This window comes from Charadrius vociferus, unplaced genomic scaffold, assembly GCF_000708025.1.
Source record: "Charadrius vociferus isolate BGI_N301 unplaced genomic scaffold, ASM70802v2 scaffold266, whole genome shotgun sequence".
NCBI classification, from domain to species: domain Eukaryota; kingdom Metazoa; phylum Chordata; class Aves; order Charadriiformes; family Charadriidae; genus Charadrius; species Charadrius vociferus.
In genome coordinates this window covers 3,014,680-3,029,441 of record NW_009649114.1, presented here as the reverse complement: position 1 = coordinate 3,029,441, position 14,762 = coordinate 3,014,680, and the positions used below count along the sequence as shown (strand labels likewise).

Here is a 14,762-nt window from a genome sequence, read left to right as displayed (position 1 = left end):
TTTATGATTGTCCATTGTGTAACATAATGTCTGTGTAATTGCCCGTGGTGTGTTTTTAATGTTAGCCTCCGCAAAGCGCAGCTCTTCCTGGCCTTTATCCTGGCCACGTGAGGAGTACAGCGGCTGAATTGGTACTTTGGCACTTCAAGCGCGGCAGAGCTTCGATGAGAAACCGAAAAGGGTTTCCCCGTCACCTGTTTTTTAAAGCAGAGTTCCCCAGCTAGAGCAGATGGGAATATTGTCATTTCGTGGCTTTGAACTGCAAGAAGAAGGGATTTGGGGTGTGGTTGGGAAGGTGCGAGTCCTGAAACTCAGCACTCTGTGCCTGTAGGTGTTTGTGCACTTTGCATGGGCTGCGAAAGCTGTTTCCTGCTGGCTTCAAAGTCAGAGTAAAATTGTCCAATGTCAGTGAATTTCTGATGCAGGCTTTACAACTTTGTTAGCTATTTGGAAACCTGCGGTATTTTGAAGCAAGAAATCTGGCAGCACAGCTGCAAAGTTTTTAAATTCTCAGGTAGTTCAGATTGCTCGAAAGTACTGCGTGGTGGAGTGGGGCTGGTGTATATCCAATTGTCGGGGCGGGAGGGGGCTGTTAAACCAGAGGCCATAATCTGCAGGGCTAACGTCTCCAACTGAAATAAATCCTCTGCTTTTGCCTTGAGGAGGCTTGATTTAAATCCCTCTTATCACGGTGATATTTCAGGTGACCATGGCGTGCAGCGAATGGCATTACTAGATTGTAAAAGATCAGTGCGAAGTGGTGGGTTGTAGAGGAACATCTATTTAAAAGGAGCTATTAAAACATTCAGGCTCCAGTTTTTACTTTCCAGCTGAACAGGGTTCATCATTTGCGCCCATTTTATTTGTTTTGCTTTCAGCGCTGCTTACCAAAGCGGCACTTTGAATGTGCTATTTGCATAGCAAGGTGCTGTGTGGAGTGAGATTAAGAAGAGCAGAATCAGGCTTTAAAGTAGAGCCTTTTTTAAAAAAAGATAATTACTTTCTTGATCAAAGCTCTTGTTTTGCAGCCAGCTAACTTGCCCTCCCCTTTTCTCTCATAGTTAATCTCTTGCCTGTGGATTGTGACAAAAGAACGGATGATGTAAGCATATATTTATTTATCTTCAAGTGTTGTGGATAGGGGATTCTCACAGAAGAGTAATTATTCTAGGTAACTTCCACCAATATCAGTATCACTGTAAAATTATTAATTCTATCCTTTTACAGAAAAACTGTGATTTGATGAGTTGGAATTAATGAGCCAGATTAAATTAGGACTGTATGTGAGACTCTGAAAGATAAAAATTTAAATTCCCAATTATGTGAATCAATTTCTTTAATAGTTGTAACAGAAGTGATATTGGTTTGCAATAAAGCTGTGTTCAGCTTTAACAATGCAAGATTTAATCCGGCTAATTCCCTGAACTCCATCATAAAGTGTTTGTACAGCCTTGTGTCTTTTATCATAATGTACTGTTAGGAGAGAGAAAATTTTGTATTGGATTCAGAGTTATGGTTAGTCTGCTGTGATGATCTGGAGGCAAAGAACTGATCCATGGTCGGTCAGGTGGGATGTCTGGTGATGCGGCTTGGGCTGTGGGCTGGGGGAATCGGTGCCACTTTCAGAGGATGTGCTATCTCACTTTTGATGCGGAGACTGTTGATCTTTGCTGCACATGTGTTTAATTTGGACCAGTGATGCGTGAGTGAGTCAAACCCCACTGCTGGTATTTTGTTCTGGTGTTTTTAGCTAGTATGACCACTGTCCTGTTCCTGCTGGTCTATTCATGTTTATTACCTGTTTCTGACTTTCAGTTCTGTCAAACTAAACAGAAGGATGTAATACTGAACGTGCTGCACGAGTTGTATAACTACTTGTCCGTACAAGCTGGTAAGTTCCAGTTGTCGTTATAAAACACTTGGGAGCATTCAGCAAACTGCCTCTCCCAGCTGTCTGGCCATTTTTAACCTCATTTTGAAGAGAGGGGTTTGTGGAACAGTCAGTTCCACTTGAAGAGCTCTGAGTAAGTCAGGTAATAGAAAAATAGGAAAAGATGTGTTTATTTTTATTCTGAATAGTGCTTAGCTAATGCACTCATATCACCATGCTCTTGTGGAGTGGTCCTTATTTGCACTTGATATATTGGGAATTTGAGATGGAAATATTCAGCTTTATGGTTCTTCTCTACCAGCATCTTGAAATTGTCTTCAAGACACTTAGAGCCAGTAAGTGTAAGCTGATGTGTTCTTACAAATAAAGTTAAAGCGACTTAAGAAATTGCCAGCTCTCTGCTGAAATGTGGCAGCTGATTATGTGAGTGCCTCTCTTTTTTTTTTTTCCTCAGTAACAGAGTAAGACAAGCTCTCTTAGCTGAGGAGATAACCGAGCGCAGTAGTTCAGCCTGTCTCTACTAGGTATTAGCGAGTCTGGTCCATAACTAGTATTTTGTGATGGAGAAGGCTGCTAGAAATTCAGTGGATGAATAAAAACTTGTTCAGCAAGATGTGTAATAATCAATAAAAGCACTTCAGTTCCATTTTCTAGATTTCAGACCTCAGGAAGGCCAAATCCTTTAGATACTTAAGCTTCACAGAATTTCTAAATCTTTTCAAATCAGACTTCAGCACCTGTGAATTTTCCACCAGTTTTACATAGCATATTTGTTTAGTCAACTTTGTGAAGCTAGATCTAGAAGATTTAGTTCCTCATCAGCGTTTCTCTGCCTGGGTAGAAGGTAGAGCTGTGATTTAGGCTCCGTAGAAGCATTTTCCATGCCGATCGTTAACTCCAGCACTGCAGTCTTTGATACCTGATGGAGGGAGCCCCTCTGCAGGGCGTCAGGTCAGAGGAGTGGTTATGTATTCTGCAAGGCAAGAGGGAGAAACAGTAATTTTTTCCCCCTCGTTCTGTGTTGAGTAGCTCACACACTGAAGCGTGAGGTTTGATTGCCCTTATCCAACCTATGTGCAGTGGCTGAGCATTTTATTAATAGTCACAATCTTATCTGCCTACAGTATAAATCTTACCTTGTAATCATTTTGCCGAGAGCTATAGCTGATTTGAAAAGCGAGCGTTTCCAGACAGTTCAGCGTATTTCTGAACTGTTCGAGGGCTTTTTTTCCAAAACATTATTTCTATTAGACTTTTTTTTTTTTTAACCAGGTAATTTTGAATGCGGAAACCCTGAAAATCTAAAAAGCAAATGCGTTTGGGTTAATGAAACGAAGGATCATGTGGTGGTGAGTAGGCTGTGAACAGCTATTGTTATGACATAGTGCTTAGTCTCTTATAAGGCAATAAATAATAGATCCTAAAGCAATTCACCATCTGTTTTACTTCCTCATCCTGTTTTGATTCTTTCCCATATCTCTAGCTTCCCCTTTGGCCAGTCCTGTTCTCAGCAGTTCTTTTGAAAATAATCTTCTCCTACATCTCTGATTCAGCCCCTGTAAATCTAACTTAATGGTTTGTTGTTTCACCATAGTCATCAGTCTTCTGAAACCAGAAATTTCCCTGTATTGAGGGCTGGGCAGAAGAAGGATTTTTCTATACCCCAAAGTGTCAGAAGACAGACTGCTTTGATCTAGCATTCCATTTCTTTCATGGTAAACTGTCAGTAAGATTATGTTGTATTTAGTGGTTAGTCTTAACAGTCTGGGATAGTGTTATTTTACAGAGTGCTTCATGCATCATCTACCATAGTCAGAAGGCTTTAGTCCAGACAGACCTTCAGATTTAGTTCTCTTTCCTCCAGTTTGCAGAATTATGATTAGAATTAACCTAGGGACAGACCGTATAGAATGAGTTCTCCCACTACTGTAATGAAATAATGTTATTCGATATTTCAAATGAGTGGTGAACTAATCTTCTTATGGATTCTTTTGAACAGAATATAACTGGTAGCTCCCCACAGAAGTTTGAAGCTGCCCTGCACTGGATACTAAACAGTAACAAGGATTTAGGAATATGGTAAGTGGAAGCCCACTGTGTCAAAGTTATATTTCTCGGCGTTGGCTGATACGTAATTTGACATCCTCTGCGGTGTGCCCTAAGTGAGGTCCCTTACCTCGTTAGATTTCAGAAGATAATCTGGGATTGGCTTTGTCAGTGCTTGCTGGGCAAGCTTCCAAATGAAAAGTACAGCCCTGCAGCAAAAATTGGCAACTGAGCTCATTCCTTGGGAGTCTGTTTCCCAGCCTTTGCACTGGGGGACATTGCGTTCACGAACGCCCTGTCTCGCAGATGGGGCGTAAATACGAGGTCAGGGCTGCTTATGGCTATCACCAGTTGTGTTGTGCTTCCTGCAAGGTTCAGAAGTGGTGGTCCTGGTGTCCTGCCCACGGTCCTGCTACTACAGTGCACTTGTTAAACTTGCCCAGATACTCACTTTTCCCAAGATAACTTTTCTTCAGTACTGATGCTGTAGACAGAGTTTCAGTATTGTGTGGACCTGCGTCCTTTGGTTTGTGGGACAGCAAAGCAGTAGGTAACATCACCCATGCTTTGGGATCCTTTGGAGCAAGTCCCGATGAGGAGGAGAGGAAAATGGATTGTTGAATGGTATCTTTTCTTTAGTGTCAGTTGTCTTTCTGGCAGAACACGCAGTACACGTTAAAATGAATGGTCTGACTGATTGTGTAGGGTGTTGGTCAGTCATTGGTGCGGCTTTTTTTTCTCTTGGGTTTCTTGGCTAACGGTCTCTTCAGAGATACTAGGTTTGTTTTCAGGTAAAAAAACCCAAAACATTTGGGCCATAACCTAATGAAAGACTGTTATCCAGAGTCTGCAGACATCATTATGTTCCTCCGGGAAGTGTGGGCTGCCTCCAGTCTGTGTTAACTCTGAAGTCTAACATTTGTTTGCATTTTAACATTGCTAAATGTATCTCTGATTAAATGAATTGTAACAGTAGTAACGCTGGAGTTAGTGTGCAGAGCTTGCGTGAATTCCCACTGCTCGGTTTTCTCTAAAAAATTTCTGCAGCTGCTGCTGTGATCTAAGGATCAGGCAGCGTCTACTGTGTTGATTATTGGTGTGTGGCAAATTCCCAGGACAGGACATAGTTTCCTTAGTGGCAGGTTTGGATTTGTATGTGGGCTGGGATCCAGAGTTTTCAAATTCGTATTTTTATACAGGAGCACTGCTCATGTCAGGAGCCGTGTGATACAATATACTCCCTTTTTTTTTTATTTTCATAATTAGCAACTCTGCCGGCTGTTCGCCCAATGGATCCACTTTCACAAAGTCTGCATAGCATGCAGAATGAGTGTTCAGCATGCTTAAAAACCTGCGGGTGGCATTTTTAGCAAACGCTACGTGAGATTGTTTTTTCTAGGTGCTAGTCTGAGAGGCAGAACTGAAAATGAGCTCTGCACTGGGTGATTCTGCTGCATATTTTAAATATTTTCATGGAATTTGGATTGTAAATAAGACAAGGGGGTGGGAAACAACTGTATGTCTCCAGCTACTGTAGAATCCAGTAACCAAATACAAGCTGTCAGTAGTTTGTGAGCTGTGCACTAGTAAATTGAGAAAACGTCTTTGTCTAATAGGTTATTCATTGCAAACATAGAATGAATTAGTAGCTTAAAAAAAAAAAAATCCCCTTTAGTCCAGTTCTTCTGAATCTGATGGCTCTTATTTGGATTACTTGATGCCTGTTGGCTAAGAGTATCCAATATAGGAAACCGCATCAGTGTAGATCTGTATATGAAGAAGTGAGTTAAAAGCATATCGGATAGCACAGCAGGTGTGTAGCAGTGATTTTGCAGGAGGATGCGTTATCGATTTTGCCATGAATGCTTTCCGAGGGTGTGTCTGTTCTCACTGCAGATACAGTTGATGCATTGTCACTTTTCTAGCTAAACTGTTTATGCTCATCTGTACTGAGGAAAACAGTGCAACCTCCACGGACATTCGCAGTCTCCCTCAACTGCTCTCTCTGCAATTGCTGATGAGTGACTCAGTAAACATTTCCATTTCTCTGTGCTGGGAGGTGGGAATCCAATTTAAAGTTTAATCTTCTGCACGCTGAGAGGTGCTGTCAAAGAGTCTGCAGAGGGAGACTTCAGTTTACCAGTGGGAGTTCCAGCCCTGCTGCCTTTTCTAAAGCCATATCCATTCCTTGCTAAGCAGCTAGTCCCAAAATGTTCTGGAAAGAGGAGCTGCAAGGATGTTGGTGTGTTTTCTATGTGGTGTACAGAACGAGTTACTGCATCCGCAGTCTGTTTGTTCTCCCTGTCTTGATTAAAGACTGCAGTTGGAGTGTCTGTTCTCTTCAGTGAAGATTTTCTGCGTCTTTCCATCAGGTTGAAAGGCAGAGACCTTTCGGAACCAGTTACCAAAGTGGAGGATGTGTTCTGTCTCGAATCGGCCCATCCTCAGATGGGGCTCGGCTGCCGTTTCCGTTGGGCAGTGGTCACTGCCATTATGAACCTTTTCCTGTTTTTCTGGAGTAAGTCATTGGTGTTAGTAATCAGCTTCTCCCCTTCCTAGCTGTAGAGATATGCCATATGAAATTACTAATAGAGGTGAAATAAATCTGCTGATGAGTTAATTTCTAATTAACCTTTGTTCTGGCAGCAGAGGGAGACCTGTAGACCTGCTCTTGTGCTGCGAGTGCTTAACACTTACTTTAAATCAGCAAGCTGATTAGCTTTCTGGGTATTCCTCAAGTACCCATTACTATGGTCTGCAAAATAAGTATGTTAACCTACCTAAAAGATTCATTTTTTCTTTCTTTTCTTACACTAAGCTGCAAAATCTTCCAGCCTTTTTAATAATGACTTGTAGCATTTCAGTGTTAGAGGTTTTATTGGAATAGTCTGTCATGCCCCAGCTGAGACAGAGGTCTTACTGAGTGAGGTGATAAGGAGAGATGAGTGTTGACTAGAAGAGTTTATAATCTAGCCAGACACGGTGGGGGTGAAAGGGGATAGTCATGTTTATTGTAGAGACCAAGATACTAAAGTTAGCTCATGTCATAACGGGGGCGTTTGTCAATGCTAAACCTTCAATATAGATCTCCTGAATTTCGGGCTGGCGCCGGAGCCCCAGGCTTTATTTCCTTACCAAGCAGCTATCTTCGGAGCAGTGGAGCTTGACAGTCTTCCTAAGTGATTATTGTGGGGGAGGCCTCTAGCAAAGAGATAGCTCTGGGACTTGGAGAATTGAAGCCCTGTGGTTGTGCTGAGGTTTCTGGTGGGGGAAAAAACCCTCCATGATGAGGCCTTACGACCACCTTTTCGCACGTGCACGCATGCTCTTCTGCTGCAGGTGTTGTCAGTAGCAAGGTTTTTGCAGGGCACAGCTGCACTGATGATGAAAATGAATTGCTTGGATTCAGTTCCAAGCAGGCCTGGGTAGCCAGGAGTGAAAGCTGCCTCTGGGGAGAGGCAGTGTCAGAAATAAAACCACTAGCATCCAGCAAGTACACGTCTGTCAGTTATTGAATTCCGTTTGTTTTTATTCTTCTAGGTCTGATAACTCTTTGGGGGATCCTGATCTTCCTTAGGTATCGCTGGCGGAAGATGGAGGAAGAGGAACAAGCCATGTATGAAATGGTGAAGAAGATCATAGGTAGAATCCAGTAGCTGTGTAAATGCGAGTAGCCCTGTTCTTCTCTCTGTAATGTTGAGGTCTCACTGTTTTGTCCTCCTGCCCTCCAGCTGTTGTCCAGGACCACTATAAGGAATGGGAACGCAATTTAGAACGTTACCCCTACGTTGGCATTTTCCACGTTCGAGACAGCCTCATCCCTCCTCAAAGCAGGTGAGCTGAATTTTACTCATTAAGGAGAGCTGTCAGCATGATGTTCAGCTCAGCTAAAAAACGCAGTTACGGGGCAACAGACCATGAGCAGACAATTGATGGGACGCTGGACTGCAAGAAGAGTCTGTCTGGCTTTTCAGTTTATAAAGGATTTTGACATAACTCAGGCTATGTCTTAACCTGCTGCAGATTAATGTGACAGTCCTGGAGCAGATATTTTGTGCAGTCGCACAGGTGTATTGTCATTGTTCTATCAAAGAGTAATTGGATTTTGTTTTGCTTGAGCATGGAACATCTGATTTTCTCTCCTTCATCTAATGTGTGTACAGCGCTATCTTCTTTCTCAGCCGTCGTACCGCTTCATCTAATGTGTGTACAGCGCTATCCTCTTTCTCAGCCATCGTACCTTATTCTCCAGAGGTGCTGTGCTTTTCAGAGCAAACCTTCCCATGAGTTGAATAGGGTACTGGGAGGCACTTCTGAAGTGGTTTTGTATGTTGCTGCCTGAGAGGTTACCAGTTTGAGTTGGTCAGCTTTGAGAGGGAGATACAGTGAGATGGCTGGTTTTGGTGCTTTTTCGGAAAGGAAGTGTGGTCGAGGTAGTTGCTCCATGGGTGGTGGGACCCCGGGACTGCAGCCTGGCTTTTGCTGGTTTCTGTGCCACTTGCTCCATCTCTGCAGGGATGTTTGTTATGGTTTGGTTAAATGGAGCTCCTTTGTTCTCCTGACAGCTACGTGTGCTGCAAAGTCGTAAACATCCTCACTCTTTATCAGTCACAAAACTCCTTTTCCTACTAGTGGTAATTGCAGCTGGTTTGAGCTCATCTCTGTGTGTGTGGTGCCCAGAATTACTAGACACTGATTCAAAACCGAGGTGAACTCCAGTTTGTCCTCACTGGTCTGAGAGATCTCTGCATGCAGGAAGGGTGAGGGCAATTGGCTAATTGAGTCCCTCTGCAATACGAATTGAGCTTGAAATTTAGCGCGGTCATCAATTACTGGTACTGACAGAGGGTCTCGTCTTCCCTGCCCCCCAGGCAGGACCTGTGTTTTCCTGGCCTGGCCTGAAATTGCTTCTAAACCAGAATTCTGACTTAATCTCCTTTACTGTCTGTACACAGGGAATAGGAGGCAGCTAGCAGTAGCTTGATCAGCAGCCACAATTGCTGTGAGCAGGAAAGCACAATGAGGATGTGATTCTAATTTATTTTCTTTTTCTTGCTGTTTCTTGCAGAAAAAAAATGAAGCGGGTCTGGGAGAGAGCTGTGGACTTTCTGGCTTCAAATGAGTCACGGATTCAGACAGAGTCACACAGAGTAGCAGGAGAAGATATGCTAGTGTGGAGATGGACTCAACCATCTTATGTCTCGGATTCAGAGCACTGAAGAGGAGCAGAAGCTGAGCAACTGTTGATATGGACCTCTGCAAAGGGACAGTCCCTTCTCTGGTGGTGGGAAAGAGCAGGTCATGGTCCTAATCTCCTCGGGTTGGGGATTGCGCATATCTGTTTGCTCTTCTTTCTGAAAATCTTCACACACAAAAATTCAGGGCTATAATGTTGGCTTGGAAAGAAGATGGGCTTGAGCTGGTGGGAAGCTAGAATTGCACCAAAGTTAGCCTTCCAGCAGATATCTGGCTTCCGTAAGCAAGCAAACCTAGAACGACTTTTTAAAAAGAAAAGAAAACGCATACCTAATATCGAGGGACTTAAGGTCTCTCTGACAAAGTTTAGGTGTTTAAAATTTGACCTCAATTCTGCAAAGGCCAACTGGTGGCAACGTCCGTCAGGGAATGTGTTCAAAGAAGATTAACATTTCCCATGGAAACATTAGGGTGGCAGTTAAGATGTGTTTTGTTTGAATTTGTTTTTGTTAGTACAGTGATGAAAGCACTTACTGCTTCCTGACGAAGAAAATGTTTGTGTCGGCTTCAGCCTTATAAATGAGGAAGGGGGAACGGGGGGGAAGTCAGGTGAAGGGAGTCCTAGAGGGAGGGCAGTCTGACGTGCCTTGGTGGTTTGGGCTGGGTTGGGTGGGATGGAAGAGTGGTTGTGACCCTCTTACACTTTTTAAGTCTGCAGTCTGTGTGCTTTATGATTTCTGGGGGGGTGGGGGGTATTCGGGTGGAAAATAAAGGATATAGGAAGCTTCTGAAAGCGCTTTCTTGTGGCTACAGCCAAAGGGACTGCTTCATGAGCTATTAAAGGCAGCTTTGGAAAGGCTCTTAGGGCTGAATGTACATGTTTATCCTGGGCAGCTGCAATGTGTGTGCTGTGTGTCAGACCAGAGATGTACCATGCGTGCAACGTCAGTACGGGGATTGCCAAGTCAGTGTTCTTGCAGCCTCACAACAGGTACAAGGAGCAGCGATCAATCCTCTGTTCACGCTGCAGGCATCGTATGTTCTATCTATAATCATTTGGTTACTTAAGTTTCTTTTTATGTCCAGCAAACGAGTGTTTGTTTCCAAGAAAATAGCACCAGTGTGTGGCAGTTTAGGCTAGGCAGAGATACTGCTAAGCTACTCTTCCCAATATTGTAAAACAGCTGGCCAGCTCACCACTAGGACAGCAGGGACCAAATTAATTTCTGGCATAAGCTAGTAAAAGCTGCGGAGAGAAGCCAGCGTTGAATTGAACCCGTGTAACGGGTGGATGTTGTTCTCCTTAGCATCGCGGGTACGGTGTGAATGCTCGCGTTGATCTCTGACGCTGGGTGCCTGGAGAGCTCCAGGCTCTGGGTTGGCTTAGGACAGCTGCCGAAGCCCTGTTCCCCGCTTTGCAGGCGGGTGATGCCACATTCGAGGTGGGTTCTTTGTGCCAGTCCCTGCTCACCTCCCGCTATGGAGTCTGCACTTCTCTGCCCCACTGCTGGCTTTGGTGGGGTTTTCCACCTATGCACCCCGCAGGCTGCTGTGGAAGAACTGCAGAGACTCCTTATGTACCTCCTGCTGGTGGTTGTCAACCAAAACGAGTGGAGAGAGCAGATTTCTCCAGGAACAAAACACACGGGGAGGTCTTTCCCATTAAATGGGAAATATCCTGTGTGGAGTTGACTCTTACCCCATCTTGCAAAGGTAGGGTGTTTGAACAGAAGAGGACACTCAACAGCTGTCTTCCAGAGAATGACCAGCTTCTTCCCCTGCCAATAAAATAGGGGCTAAAGTGAAGGCAGCCTTGATTCTTCTAAAATGTTGTAATGAGATCTTCACTGCTGCCATAGAAATTTTTGCAAACACCGGTGCCTACATTCTTAAGCCTTTTTAAAATATTTGTGGGGTTTGGGTTAGCCTTTTTAACCGTCCAAATCCAGAAGTGAAGAGTCAGGCATTGCAGTCATCTTTTTTTGTATTAAACTTGTTTTTGTAGAATAAATTTCACTGGCTTGGTGCTGTTTATTATATGTTCAATTTAGCTCTGTAAATCCATATATAAAATAAATTTATTACAAATAATTTGTTGCCTTTATTTTTATTGAGGTGTCACAGATTGTTCCAAGTGCTTTCGCTGAGGCAGATCAAATAGATCCTGCTCCGGGGAGCTCACGGATTCTAAAAATAAGACTGAAGATGGCATGGGGATTGCATGACAGCCTAATGAGACAACGTGGATCCTTGTGACGCTCGGTGATCTCGGCGCAATAGCCAGCAGTCTCACGTGTTTGGTTGCAAATTAAATCTGTGTTTTGGGAATAGCTGGCATTAAGCAGAGGTGTGTATGAAAAGCAGTTAGCTTGTTTAGCTGCATTTTGTCGGGATTGACAGCTTGGAGGGTTGTGAAACGGTAAATATTAGTTTAGCAGGTTGATCAGTATTCCTGTGGCCCATAAGAAAGCAGTTATTTAAAGCGGGGAATGGGATGGTGCAGTAAGTCTATGGTAACTGAGTGAGGCTGCCCCAAGCTTCATGTGTTTTGTGGTTTTCCGAAGGCAGATCCCTCGCACGCTGGGCGTCTGACGTCTACAGCCGCTGCAGCAAATGTTGACTCTGGTCCAAGCTGCTGAGCCCGGGTGCTGTGGCATCCTCAGGCCGTGGTTAGCTCGCCTGCTTTTTGAGACGTGATGGGAAGCGCCAGGTGATGGAATACGAAGAGTGGGAAGTAGTGAGGGAAGCATTGGATACGGTGCTGGAGTGGGATGGATGTCCCTTCCTGCCCTTGCTCTCAGGCTGTTGCTTGTCACTGGACCCATCGCTTCCTTCCTTGTGTTGCAGCGGTTAATGCGCTTTAAGTGAGGCTATTACAAAGCACTGTAAAAGGGATATTTACGTCAAGGAAAAAGGCAAAAAATCAACTCTTAAACTACTTACCAGACCCCCGAGGTTTCCAAGGTTGCCTGGTGAGTAGAAGACACATATGCACATCTTGCTGGCAAGTCTGAGTTGTCTTTAGGGTCCATTTCCTCGAGTGTTTTCAATTGTTCCCTTACCTGACCGTCAGTGACTCAGAACATGTGCTACCACGAGTTTGAACTTCTTCAAAGTCTTCTCCTTAAACGGCACGAGTCGGCCATGAATCATCGTTGTGTAACTTCTGTGGACATGGTTGACTCACTCGTGTTTGGTTAGAGAGATGTTTAATTAATCTCATCATGTGGGTCTGGATGACAAAGGGGGAGATTTCCAGCGGCACAAGGGGAGGTTGGCTCCGTGGCTGCCGTGGAAGTCGGTGGGAGCCGGCTGCCTCCTCTCTGGCGTCGAGTTGTTGCTAAGGTATGGGAACAAAAGGGATTGCAAGGCTAAATCTCTCCTCCGAACCTGCATTCCTGTTCAGATGCTTTTACCCAGTCTAGGTTGCTAAGTTACAGCTGAAATATATTCAAGGTTAGGAAATAGTCTTCAGTTTGGTGTAATTACATGTGCCAGAGGATGTTTGCTTTCAACCAAGCTGCCATGATGTTCTCTGCGATAGTCGTCTTCCTCCCGTGTCCCTTCTTTCATCCGATACCTTGAGAGCAGAGAAGACCGCTTTCATGCCACGCTCGCTGCCGAGCTCCTGCTCGCTCTGTACAAACTGTGGTGATAATTTCTGTGGTACCAGCAGCTTTCCCAGAAGCCCGGGTCCATTCAAAGAAGACGTTCTTCATCCCCCTGCCCTGTTCTCCTTACGACTTGCGTTTGCTCAGCCAGAGCTGCTAACGCCCCCCTCCCACTTTCTTGCAAAGTATTAAGTTTCTATAAATAAATTCTCCAACAGTGGGCTGATAAAGCCATCGCATCCCCTTACTGTCAGAAAGGAAAATATGTACCAACAAGGAATCTAAAATAAAATTTGCCCTTTATCTTTTCATTTCCTGCTTCCATTTAAAGCCTTTCACATTAAATGTTTTGTCTCCTGCTGACATGACAGCTGATGCTGTGCCTTATTTATGGGGCGCGGAGTCAGGGCGCTGCGCCAGTTCTCCGGGAAAGATCAACGTGAACCCGAGAAGAAAAAGCGCGGCCAGCGAGTCCTGCCCGAAGGCGCCTCCCTCCGGCACGGCCCCTGTCCGAAGCAATCACTCCCCAGTGCCTTCCTCGGGATCCCCACCCTGACTTTGTCCAACCTTTAAAGAACAGCCTCCAGGTAGGTGTTGCAAAAGGTTTTTGTGCACGTTGATGAAGGGACGGACCCTGGCTGCAGCAGAGCGCGAGGTGTGGGTCCTGCCCCACCTCCCTGCCCCTCGGGGGGCTGCCAGCAGCTGCAGAGCAGACTCCAACACGGGGACCAGACCTCTGTGTACCCTCACAGCAGCACGTTATTTCTGTAGGAACACTTCTGTAAGGCTGGTGAGGTCTGATGCGAAGCCCCCGGGGGTCTTTGAACTGGCTCTCCAAAACGAGGAGACCCCGGGGGGTGTTGGAAACCTCGCTTGGCTTTGAGCCCGTCTCGCCCAGGGGCAGAGCGTGGGCTCTGTGCCGCAGGAACCCCCCCGAGCTCCCCCTTCCCCGGGGACACCAGAACCTCTGCTGATCCCCTCTCTGACGGAGGAGACCGCCTGCCCCGTGTCACTTCGCAGTGACCTGCTGTAGAGCCAGATTCCCTGTTTACATCCCAGTTCCAAAACAGCTCTTGGCATCCAAACAGCAGCAGCAGAGGAAAGGAAAACACCCCCAGGAGGGTTTGGAGCTGCTGGCCCGGGGCTGGGAGCAGGGCTGGGCTCGCAGGGTGCAGCTCGGCCAACTCCATGTAAACCAGTTCAGAATTGGGTCCCGGGGGGGGTCCCCGTGCTCCCTCCAGGAGAGCAGCTCCGGCTTTGCTCCCAGCCGGGGTCCCAAAGGTGCCACCAGCAGGAAGGACACTTCCACAAGGCGTTGCGTGTATTTGCCAGCCGGCGGGTGAGGTTCCAACAGCACGAAGGGCATTTCCATCCCGGGACTGGCTCAGGGCAAGGGGGTGACCCAACCTGGCTGTCCTGGTGTCACTGTGCCACGGACACAACTCCCCTCTGTCCTGGGAGAGAGTGGAGAACAAAACAACAGCAAAGACCTAAGGATGATCCAAAGCCTTTAGAGATGGAAAGGTGAAAAACCTGCACAGCTGATGTCTGTGCAGGAGGGGAAAGGATGGCTGCAGCACAAGGGGGGTCAGCGTCACCTCCCTGCGTGTCCTCGGCAGTTTTTGTTGTTTTTCTTTAATCCTCAGTCACACAGTTTCATTCCAGCTCGTCCCGCAGACATAAATTTACTCCTTTAACATGAGAAGGGCCCTGCACAGGTCATGTCAGGATGAGGCTCGGTGGTGCTGAGGTTACCCGAGCGCTGGGGACCGGGTGGCCCTGGCTCACTCCGGGCTTGGCGTCCACCTCTGTAGGTGACAGCGTGCCCAGTCCGCCCCACGGAGAGGTTTGGAGTCGGGACTAAGGCTGCAGCCTGCAGGCTAGCCAAGGGTAATAATATCTTTGTGCCCGTAATTAGTTCCTAATTAGCATAGTTTTAATATGAGAGAGGATTGTTCTCCCCTTAGAGTGCTCTGCTTTTTACAAGAGGCTGAGTAATTGCCTCTGCGGCCGTTCGG

The 14,762-nt window shown here is 45.8% G+C and overlaps 1 protein-coding gene across 1 annotated transcript in view; it reads left to right on the top strand.

The window, feature by feature from the left end:
* The window catches only part of LEMD2 (LEM domain containing 2), a 10,003-nt gene extending 550 nt beyond the window's left edge, over positions 1 to 9,453 (top strand). Inside the window, exons 2-9 of the mRNA XM_009888259.1 lie at positions 1,062 to 1,102; positions 1,816 to 1,891; positions 3,164 to 3,240; positions 3,891 to 3,970; positions 6,310 to 6,455; positions 7,478 to 7,579; positions 7,669 to 7,771; positions 9,006 to 9,453. Of these exons, the coding sequence (XP_009886561.1) occupies positions 1,062 to 1,102; positions 1,816 to 1,891; positions 3,164 to 3,240; positions 3,891 to 3,970; positions 6,310 to 6,455; positions 7,478 to 7,579; positions 7,669 to 7,771; positions 9,006 to 9,156 (776 nt within the window). The 3' untranslated portion in view covers positions 9,157 to 9,453. The remainder of the gene's footprint in view (positions 1 to 1,061; positions 1,103 to 1,815; positions 1,892 to 3,163; positions 3,241 to 3,890; positions 3,971 to 6,309; positions 6,456 to 7,477; positions 7,580 to 7,668; positions 7,772 to 9,005) is intronic.
* The last annotated feature ends 5,309 nt before the right edge of the window (positions 9,454 to 14,762 follow it).